At 38.2% G+C, this 12,027-nt stretch overlaps 1 protein-coding gene across 1 annotated transcript in view; it reads left to right on the forward strand.

The window, feature by feature from the left end:
- Positions 1 to 3,562: 3,562 nt before the first annotated feature.
- Positions 3,563 to 12,027, forward strand: part of RXFP1 (relaxin family peptide receptor 1) — an 86,675-nt gene continuing 78,210 nt past the window's right edge. The window contains exon 1 of the mRNA XM_081093209.1: positions 3,563 to 3,793. Coding sequence (XP_080949335.1) covers positions 3,745 to 3,793 — 49 coding nt within the window. The 5' untranslated portion in view covers positions 3,563 to 3,744. The remainder of the gene's footprint in view (positions 3,794 to 12,027) is intronic.

Consider the following 12,027-nt stretch of genomic DNA (forward strand, 5'->3'; position numbering starts at 1 on the left):
CTGAGGGAACTGAAGCCTAACTATAATGACTGAGCATGCACAGTGGGTTGTGGGGAAAAAAGGAAGATGGCTCCTCAGAGAGCACACGGTTGGTGACATGAAACAGCAAGTTTAGTTTCCAGATCCCATCCACGGCTCAGTCACTGACTGTATTACTGCTTTAACAGTGTCAGCTTGAACTAGTGAGACTCTATCTAGATAGAATGAGCCTGAAACTTGAATGTCTTTAATTAGAGGGTTTGGGGAAACCAAGTAAAGCAATGTTAATAGTACTAAGCTCTGCACAGTTTGCACTAACAAATGCAGTCAACTGGCTTTACTGCATAACACGATAGATGATAGATAGATAGATAGATAGATAGATAGATAGATAGATAGATGGAGATAGATAAGAGAGAGAGAATTAAACTTATTAACTCTGTCCTTAATTTCACACAGTGAATTTTGCAGAGGATCACAATTCTGTTATGTCTATTATATCCCTCAAAGGCAACACATGTATCCCCATGGGATTTGGCTCAACATTTTCTGCTAAAATGATATAATAACTCTGTTCACTTCTACCTAGGGCAAAATTGTTTAGATTTTATATGAAATATCTTTTGAAATACCTGTACTTATTCATTTCAGAATTGTTTAACTAATGCTAAGTTGAGACAACAAAGCATCATCTTTTGGTGTGACTTAGAGATGATAGGTATCTCTAGAGTGTTGCCTGACTGACAGCTGTCAATTAGAAATGGGTCTATAGGATGACTAGTTTGACAGCATGCATTTTAGCTCTTAAATTGCTCTGATTCTTAATTTATGAATTGGTTTAATTTATTAATATCTCTACATTATGATACTCTGACAAAGATTTTACCAACCTCTTTCACTGAGATTTTCCCAGGTCTACAATCAAACAACCATTTAATAAAATGGCTATTTCTACTGTTGAAATAATGGTTGCAAATAGGTTCATAAGCATGAACAAACACCCATATTTTAAAATATGATACTGAAGAGCATAGTAATATTTTTCCGTGGTAATTGGATGGAAAAAAACACAAGATTCGAAATTTGAATCTAGGTAATACAGACAGGTTAATATTTGTCTGGTTTGACTCACTAGATTTTTCTGAGAAATAATTTTCAAATAGAAGGTTTTGTTATTATTTAGAGCTTCAACAAGGTTTTAAAAGGGATTCCAAGATAAGAAAGGGGAGCCGCAAGGGGCTCAGCCAAACAGGGGCAATGACATCACAGATTCTATCAGGCCCAGAGAGCAAGTTTGCAATTGAACAGTGTGGGCAGGAAGAGAAGGCTAGGAACATGCACCATCTGATTGTTTAAAAAACGAATGCATCACTTCAAACTCCAGAACAAAAAAAAAAAAAAACAAAAAAAATGAGAAGACACTTTAACTCAAATTTAGGTGAGAAGAATTCTATTTTAATTATCTGCTAAAAAATCAATACTTAAACATTGTTCAGAGGTCTTTCATTAGCAGTCATTCTCAATTGGGAGCAAGTTTGGCCCCCAGGGGACATTTATCAAAAATCTGTAGACATTTTTTTAATTGCCACAAGTAGAGAGTGCTGTCGACATCTAGTGGATAGAGGCCAGAGGTGCTGGTAAATATCTTTTAATGCAAAGGACAGCACCTCACAATAAAAAAATCCTCTTTTAACTATTTTTGATGTCAGATGGGTACTGGGCATATCAGGATTATCACTTCAGACGTTATATAAGTGTTTACTCACTATGTTGTACATTTGAAACTAATATTATATGTCAACTGTAATTGAAAAATAAAAATTATTTTTAAAAAATCCTCCTGTCCAACCAGTGTACCTGCTGTGATTTATAGCAGTGGTGCTGTACATTCACTCCTGGGTGTCTTCCACCAATATAACTAAATGAAACTAATATTCCAGGCTTACTGTACCTGCCAAAAATAAGTGGTATCCTTAAAAAATTAAAATCTAAAGTTGTTCCTTTAAATAAATATTTAGATTTTAGCAAAATCTAAGACAATCTGAGTGAAATGAGAAATTATTTTGAAGTTTCACACTGATAATTTAATATTAAAAATACATTGCATGTATATATTGTTAAAGAGCCCTGCCTGGCTACTGGACCACTAATTGTATATATCTGTGATATCAGCTCAGGCAACATGTTCAAAACTAGCAAGTATTTCTTTGAAAACTCTCTCTCAATAGCCTACTTTATGCCAGACAATTCCTAAAGCAAGTTCCTTGGCTTTGCTGTTGAGAAGCTTCTTAAGTGTCTCCCTCCAGATATTGCCCTTGACACGTCCCAAGTATCTTTCCAGGAAACCCTGTTTCTAAAATAAAAAGTAACGAACCACTTAAAATGTTTCAAGTATTATTATAAATAAGAAACACGTAATGAACGCTTATTATAAACATCAAATGAACATTTAAACTCAGCTAACCATAAACATTTCTGCCAAAAAACAACAACAGTGTCATCATGAAATAAATCTACTGATCGATGAATAAGAACTTATGGAGATTCCTATATATCATTTCTGTATCATTACTATTAATTACTTCCACAGGGTGGGAAAGTCGTGTTAATATAACCTTTAAGCCACCAATAAGCTTCTGAGGTTGAAGTCAATGATATAAGGATAGGTCATGTGAATAGATTCTACTTGAAGAGTGGTTAGGAGACATTAACCTCACAAACAAATCTCTCAAAATAAGAATTATGTGCCTTAGTTAAAAGAAAATGCATTCCATGGAAATGCTATTTGCATTCCATGCTCTTTTACCTGCTGATAAAAATAATAAAAAACTATCATCCTATGAATGGCTGCCCTTTACTAATCACCTGTGATATGCGAGGACCTTTGCCAGGCATTCAGTATGCACTGGGCTGATGCACACAGCTACCTGTCTGGAGAGGTATTTCCCTCCAGAACGCCAGGGCTCAGCTCCCTCTGCGTAACAGGTTGTCATTCAAACCCAGGAACGCTTTCCCCACAACCCATGACAGGTCGTGGTCTCCACTTGCAGTAAAACTCACGAGCCCAAGGAAATTTAAGATTTCTTTTTTATTCCTTTGTACTTTATTCAAACAATGTCTTACCACTCAAATGTCTAAACTCAGGCAGATCATAGAAGAATGACGTAGTTACACTTTAATTCTTACCTTACCGTTTGTTACTTCCACAAAGGCATTTTGCCCTGATTTTTGTTGTTCTGCTTTTTTCCTAGTTTCAACTCATGAGGGGGTGGAGGGGGGCGCGGTAGATTTTGTTTGTTTGTTTGTAATATATCACCAGCTCAATTTCTTTCTTGTGGTGTGACTTTGATCAGTTCGGACATTTGTCAGGGTTTGTGCACACCCTCATTTGTAGATGTCACAGACATGGAAACAAGATGTTTAGTGTCAAGAAGAGCCTGTATGTTCTGTCTGAAACTTTTCCTCGCTGCTCAGCTTTGTCAGTGTTCGTGTGGGTGTGTGGGGCGTATGGGTAAAAAGGATATTAAGACTTTTAGAGAGGACGGTAAGAAGAAGAGATTCTTGGGGGGAGGGGAGGGGGGAAGAAAAGAAGAGGGAATGGAAAGAGAGAGGGAGAGGAAATGAGAGAGAAAGGAAGGAGCACTGCTTTATAGCTGCTAAGATTGCAGACAGAAATAGCACACCACCACCGTGAGCTGTATGCGACTCAGAAACCAAGATTAAATTGTATTCACTTTTCATAATCAGTTTCTCAGAAAGGAAGAGATGACATCTGGTCCTGTCTTCTTCTACATCTTGATTTTTGGAAAATATTGTAAGTATGCTCAGGATTGAATTTCTATTCCTTAGTGTTTTATGAAATTATCACAAGTACAAGTGTGTGTTGCTTACGTTTCTGCTTTTAAGATGACAATGCTTTTTCTGACGAAATTGTAATCTCACCTCAGAGTTATTCTTCTTAATACATGTCTGGTATTTCTATTAAAAATTGGAACATATTGTCGGTCAGTAGTTAGGCAAGACTAGCAAGCATAGACACCTATGCTTCATAGCAACCAATTCGTCTAACTGGTATTAGCAATATTGTATAAGTAATTCTGTAATATTTCAAGAGGAGTAGTCCTTAAAGAGATTGAGCTCAAGGAATATGCCCATTGAAACATCCCGGGAAGTCTTTACATGTGTTCCAGTTTCTGTGTCGTTGTAACGTTTCCTGTCCTAGTCCTTTGTGATTTGATATCATAGATGTGCCTCCTCAAAGGGAAATGCGTTCAGAAAACTCCTTTTTTAATTCGCAAGGTTCCTCGCTGTTCCTTTAAAAGAAAAATAAGGGAAAGCGCAAAGCCATGAAAGGCACAGACACACGAGGGTTCCCAGTGGACATTTGACTTTTGGTTTAGTGACAGTTTTTGCTGTCTCTCTGTGTGCTGTAGTTTATTTTTCAGAATAATTTTCTTTCATCAGGGAAAGAGTCATTCTGCATTAAAGCCTAGTTAAATTACATTATGTAAGTAGAAATCAAGTGTTTTTGTTTCGTGTGTAATAAATTATGACAAAGTCAAAGTGAATCAGAAAGAAAACTTTCTGGGTACCTCTAATACCTTATGATGCTGGAAATGATTAAGCTTTAACAAATTGAGAATTCCCAAGCATGTTCCTATTCCTCTGTCTCTTAAAAGTTTGTTTACACGAAGATATTCTATTGAGGAATAGCTCAGAGTAGATTTCAATCCAAACTCTCCCGTGTGACACACCACGGTGATGTTTTTCCTGTCTTTCCTTCTCGCCTTCTGAACTCTGGTATATCTCACTGTAATGGTCAAAGGTGAGAGCATCAAAGTAAAAATAAAAAATTACTCAGAATCCTGGAGAAGCGTTCCAGTTCCTCGCTGTCTCCGTATGTTATCTTGATTACTGACATTCCCATTTTTTTTAACTGGGTGGAGGGGAGGGGTGAAATTGCAAACCCCCACCAGAAATTGAAGGTTTCTAATTATAATGCAAGTGCTTAAGCTATCAGAGTTTTTGAGATTTGCCACCAACTTCCTCATTAATCAATAACGTATTCTGCCATCTCCTATTCCATTTCAATAAAATGAATAGATCACAGAAGCCAAAGGAGTACTTCCAAAATACGCATGAGGAATTCAAGGGTATGTATGTAAAAGATGTTCAGGACAAGTTGAGAAGCAACTTTGGCTAATGTGCTACCATCATTTCAGGTTGTAAAAAAGGTTCTATGCTTACATGTTGTCTTTTGTTAATAAAAAATTATTTTGATGACCAGAAATAGAAAATGGTTGTTAGGAGATTGGGGGCTAAGTAGAGGTGGGCAAAGGGGGGTAGGAGAAAGGAGACCGGAAGAGATTTTGCTTGGGGTAATGGACGCATGATGCAGTGTGCACATGATGTTTCGTTGAGTTGTACACTTGAAACCTGTATGGTTTTGCAAACCAATGTCATCCCAATAAATTTAATTAACTTTTTTAAAAAAAGAAAAAAGGATACTAAGGAACAAACATAATTAAAGAATTAAATGTATCAGATTAGATCCTGGACCAGGAAAAAAATAAAAGGGTTTTTGTTCTTTTGCTATAAAGGGTAGTGGGGGGGAGAAAATAATAATGATGATGATAATGTTAAAACCTTCCAACTTTTAAAATTTAAGTACTTTTGATTTATGATGTTTTTGTAATGCAATGTGAGTACTTGAGAGCTCCATGTTCTCATCCTTCTCTGCCTTCCATGGAGAATGAGGGTATAAACATCTGATGCCCAGTCTGGCAAGCAAGATTCCTGGCTATATTACTGTCAACTGAGTAGGTGGAGTGGAGGGGCATTTAACCACAAAATAGCAACCTACACCCATGATTCACCATTTAATTTATCTCATTACCCAACACCACCTAACAGAAGATTCCTTACACATATAGCAAAAGAAATCAACAGTGACAAAAGAAAAGTCTTAAATCCCTTTAATCCCATGATTGTTGTTGCAATTATGTTTATTCATTTGTTTTTTAATCCACTTTCCTGTTGCCTAGGAACAGTTGTCATGGAAGACAGCTGACCTAAGGTGCTGATCTTTGACAACGACTTACCCGCTCTGAGCCTTATTTTGTAAAATGGCAGTAAAATCTTTTACCCTATCTACCTCCTAGATCTCCTATCTTTAGTTTTTTATTACATAAATTATCTCACTGAATCTTCAAAATGACTCGATTATATAGATACAATTAAGCACAGGAGGGAGACAAGCCCAAGGACATTTGGCTCAAGCCAATAAATGTCAAGATTTGAATGCTTTCAAAGTCCATGTTTTTCCCCCGAGACCATGAACATTCTCAGTAGAAATAATGTGTATAATAGGGCTTTAAAAACAGAAAGCCCTTTATAGACTTGAGCAATTATTTGTAGCCCTTTTAACCAAAACTACTTATTGGATGCCAGTTACTCTAATAAGCAGTAGGACCAAGGGGTGATCACTGAAGGGGGAGAGTGGAGAAGACAGAATATTAATCTAGGATTCCCAAACAGTGAGACAAGCGCACACCAAGAGTAGCAACATTAAGATTCAGAAAAGGTATCCTTTAAACCTTGAGGATTTTTCATTCTTAAAAAATTCCTCTATAGCCTAGTTAGCTGTATTGTGCCAATGTTAATTTCCAGATTTGAAAATATACCAAGGTTGCGTAAGATTTTACCATTAGGAGAAGCTGGGTGAAGGGTTAAGGAACCTCTCTGAACTATTTTTGCAACTTTTTAGGAGCCTATAATATTGCAAGGTTCAAAAGCAATCCCCAGAAAGAGTCATATCACAAGTCCTTATCAGCAATTGCTCATTACTAAACAGCATCATTCAGCAAAAGCAATCATTTTACTGAATACTTTGGATAGGAAAGGAACAAGTGAGGAAACAGGACATAAAAGGGGCTCAGATATTAACTGAACCCACTTTAATATTGGGCCAAGGACTGGGTAAGGTCCTCGTTTTTCGTTTCCAAGTGGATACTTATAAGACCTCTGGTCTTTGCCTTGGGTCCTGGCACTGGTGTGTCTCCTAGTAATTCTCTTCTTTAACCATGAAAAAGGGGAGGGAGAGCCTTTCCAGAACAGTCCACTAGTACATGAAAAACAGAACATTCATACATGGAAAAGTAGAATACTGATGTATTTGCCCACCTCCAAAACACAGAAGAATAAACTTTTCAGAAGTATCTACTATTTCACCTCGTATTTGTAAAGGTTGCTAACAATTTTGTATTATTCTTACTATGAATATAGTGTCAAATTTTTAAGTTTCAAATAGAAAATTAACAAGTCTGTGCCTCATCATCATCATTCATATAAAGGAAAACAAGTTATCACATTTGTGAACTAAATAGCTTCACAAGCATAATTTCACACATTAGGACAAACTTGTTAAAGTGAAATGCCTAGAGTTGGTATTCTAGTTAGATTTAATTTTTGTCTGAATAAAACTGTAAGCATGTATATAATTTTGATTTCAAGCCCTCTGATTGTGGTTATGGGTGTGGTTGGTTTTTTTCGTGTTTTTTGTTTTGTTTTGTTATTGTTATTTTTTGGGTGTTGTTTTGATATCTACCTTTTATTGATTACTTTCCACAGACCATGAACTGTGCTAATTGCCTTAGAAGCATTATCTGGTTTTATATCTATAACAATCCTAAGAGATATTCTCACTTTACAAAATAGGAAACAGAAAAGAAAAATATTAAGTAGCATACCTGGCATCGCCCCCTAGTAAGTGTTGCAAAAAAGATTTCAATCCAAGTCTGTGTCTTTGAAAGGCCTATGCTAGTAAAATATGACTGAGTTCTAATACTTTCTAACGCTATAATAACTTATAGTTAAAAGGGACCTGGACAGTTCTCCTGATCTAGCACATTGGTCTTTGGACAAGTTAGATACTTCTCCATTTTAATGATTGCATGATAAAGAAATATTGACCAGCCCCAGGTCACAGAATTGGTAAATCCAAACAAAAACAGTTTCTACAACCTCAGAGTGAGGCCCTCCCCAACCCAGGGAAGTTTGAGAAATCCATGTTTGGTGTTTATAAACCTCCTCCTATGAGCTAGTACCATCTGCTTTATATACATTTCTCAGTGCACACCAATAACCCATGAATTAGAAAACACATGTAAATAATTTGAATGTATAGAAAACTAGACTCAATCTGTATTGACCCCAGGATTTTGCTTAGAAAGCATATTTGTTTGCAGCACATGGCACAGAACTACATATGTAGGAAGTTCCTGTGCTAGCTTACCTCTCCTTCCTCTTGGATATCCTCTTCTCTAATTATCTTCACAACCCCAGTAGCTGTATTTCCTGTCTTATACATAGTGATCCAGTACTGTCTCATCTTCAATTCTGCACCTTCACCCATCACCCAGATTGGAATGACAAGAGTCCATTACTGAAACCAAATGCTCTTTTCCTTGTTTGGAGATAAGCAGGGACAAGTTGTGAATATTCAAATTCAGGTTTTGTTCTCTATCACATCAAAGATAATGGTTGAGTGGAAAAAAGACCATTTAAAGTGAGGTCTCGCCGAAACAGGTTTGGCTCAGTGCATAGAGCGTCGGCCTGCGGACTGAAAGGTCCCAGGTTCGATTCCGGTCAAAGGCATGTACCTGGGTTTCGGGCATATCCCCAGTAGATGTGCAGGAGGCAGCTGATCGATGTTTCTCTCTCATCGATGTTTCTAGCTCTCTATCTCTCTCCCTTCCTCTCTGTAAAAAATCAATAAAATATATTTTAAAAAATAAATAAATAAAGTGAGGTCTCCCTCTACTTGGGTTAGAATCGGTATTATCCTATTAAGTAGTTGTATAATATTTTAGATATTTGATTTTTTTGTTACATAGATTTATTGTATAATTTTTAAAAATATATTTTTATTTATTGCCGAAACCGGTTTGGCTAAGTGGATAGAGCGTCAGCCTGCGGACTGAGAGGTCCCAGGTTCGATTCCGGTCAAGGGCACGTACCTGGGTTGCGGGCACATCCCCAGTAGGAGATGTGCAGGAGGCGGCTGATCGATTTCAGAGAGGAAGGGAAAGGGAGAGAGAGAGAGAAACATCAATAATGAGAGAGAATTATTGACTGCCTCCTGCACGCCCCACACTTGGGATCCAGCCTGCAACCTGGGCATGTGCCCCTGACCCTTCAGTCCATAGGCAGACGCTCCATCTCCACTAAGTCAAACCAGCTAGGGCCATTGTATAATTATTTAAATACTATCTAAATTAACTAGGGTCACTATATTTCTTAAATCTTCCATAATAATGAATTTGTCTTTTAAAAATAATCAGTGCTTTTAAGAAAATGTCTATAAATTATTCTTTGGGATGAGAAGTTTGGGGCTCTTTCACTGGCTGCTTTAGGCCACATAGAACCCTTTGCCTCTAGTCATTGTGCCGGCTCCTCTCTCCATCTCTCTCCCCCTCACTTTCCCCTCCCATATTGCTCTAGGAAGTCAAGTTCTCATTCCGTAATGAAGAACAACACAGCTCTCTCTGCTTAGCCCCTGTGTCCAAACTCAGTTCCAGGTCTACCTTTAGTCAGGTGCTCTTGAACCAAAATATCAGCCATGTGATTAGCTACAAAAAAAGGACAGCAGAGAATTTTACATTATATATTCTTTAATGTAAGATTCACTTTTTTTGCCGAAACCGGTTTGGGTCAGTGGATAGAGCGTCGGCCTGCGGACTGAAGGGTCCCAGGTTCGATTCCGGTCAAGGGCATGTACCTGGGCTGCGGGCATATCCCCAGTGGGAGATGTGCAGGAGGCAGCTGATCGATGTTTCTCTCTCATCGATGTTTCTAACTCTCTATCTCTCTCCCTTCCTCTCTGTAAAAAATCAATAAAAATATATTAAAAAAAAATTCACTTTTTAAAATATATATATACTTTTATTGACTTCAGAGAGGGAGAGGGAGAAAGAGATGGAAACAAAAATAAGAATCATTGATCAGCTGCCTCCTGCACACCTCCACTGGGGATTCCTGGTCAGGGCACAGAGCATGTGCCCTGACCAGGAATCGAACCTCCCAGTTCATAGGTCTGTGCTCAACCACTGAACCACACTGGCTGGGCAGATCCATCCTTTTGTTTAAGAGGCAGCTGAGAGTGTAAATACCTTTTTGTTTTTGTTAGGGGGTTGAGTGCCCACTTGAACAGATAAGCCATGCAATTATATGACCTATTTCATTGATTAAAACATCTGGTTGTGCTGTTGTTTCCCAATAGTCTTTTCTCTTGACTCTTATCTAATTCATTTAAACAAAAATAATACGAAGAGTTTTTCTGTCTTCCAGCACTCTACGTCTCAAGTGAATTGCTGTCTGGTTGGACAGTTTCCTCTTGTGTCTCTCAAGTACTTTTTTAAATTTCATAAAATTAGACTTTTTTTGAGTTCAAAGGAAACTTAAAGCTTATAGAGTACAATTCCCTCACTTTTACATAAGAATAAACTGAGGTTGTATAGCTGTGTTCCCTTTTGATTTCAGCTCTATTATCCTTTACTCACTTTTAAAACTGAGTCTTCAAATTTCATATGTAGTTTAAGAAGGGCAGGAAATATCAGAAGGGTAAAACATCACCTAAAAATAGGAAGGACCTAGACTAAAGAGTATAAAAATAAATGTATTGCCCTGGCCAGTGTGGCTCAGTTGGTTGGGCATCATCCTGTGCACTGGTGCTGGTTGGATTCCCAGTCAGGGCACATCCTTGGTAGGGGGCATGCAGGAGGCAGACGATGGATGTTCCACTCTCGTTTTGATGTTTCTTGCCGGAGACCGAATCCATCATGTCATAATTTCAAGAGTTTCATCAAAAGGTTGATGAAACTTGGGGACTCAACAGAGTTGAGTCACACATGTAGTCAGTCACCTGTTGAGAATGGCTGAAGGCATTTCCCCAAACCTGAAAAGGGATTATTGCTTGGCTGCCAGACAGCTAAAAGGCATCTTAATCTACATGTTATTGCCTCCTACTGGCCAAACACCTGAACAGCCGTAGGCTAATTCCCCCATTCTGACAATGGACTCTGTACTCAACTCTGACCATTTGAAGTGTATATCTCTGCCTTGCCTCAGGACAAATTGTGTTAATAAAAAGCATGGGGTCCTGGGACGAGGAGACCTGAGAATTTAGATCTTGGATCTTAGCTCCTTTAGCTAAGCTCCTCTGACCCCCAAATGCCTTTCAAAATTATACTTCGTCTCTGGACTCTTATTTAAAATCTACACACAGCCTTCTCCAGATTCCTGACCCCTTCTTGATGCTGGGCCAAGAACCCCGGCATTTCTCTTTCTCTTTCCCTGTCCCACTCCCTCTCTAAAAATAATAATAATTATTTACTAAAAATATTTTAAAATAAATTTATTATCCACCAAAATCCTAGCTTCATAGATTAAGACTTTGCCAACATACTAAACTAGCATGATTATTTTTCATATACCTGCCTGGTAGGTATCCATTTTAAATCATTCTCATAATCAAGGAGATAATGCTCAGAGGAAAGAAGGGTTCTAACTATATCTTCCCAAGTCCATGCTTACAGTCAGGCCCAAAGAGACTGTAATGAAAGGGGCTTATGAAATTCTCAGAGAAGATTAAGATCAGTGGATGTTTTCACTATCTCCCCACCCTCTCCCTCTCCAGCCCATGCTCCTATGCTATTCCCAGGACGACCAAATGGTCTTTAAAGATACAGGCTTTTTCCATCACAGCCATGCGGATCATTAATCTGCTCATCTCTCTAAGATGAGAGGGCCTTGTGTGCTGAAGGTTGAGAATGAGACTGAGCATTGCTATATGGGTGTCCAGTGAAGCTACAGTGGAAGAAGCTTTGCCAGTTTTTCAGGAGCAATTTGTAGCCAATCAGAAACTCTGCTTCTCATGTCAGACAGATGCTTTCTCTTCTGTAGATACCTCCCAAAATAGCTTGGGCACCAAACACCTAGGTGCTTAACCTCACCCATAACCCATCCCTCCTCACCCTCCCCCGTCCCCCA

The sequence above is a fragment of the Myotis nattereri genome (genome assembly GCF_964212035.1).
Source record: "Myotis nattereri genome assembly, chromosome: 5".
In the NCBI taxonomy this organism is placed as follows: domain Eukaryota; kingdom Metazoa; phylum Chordata; class Mammalia; order Chiroptera; family Vespertilionidae; genus Myotis; species Myotis nattereri.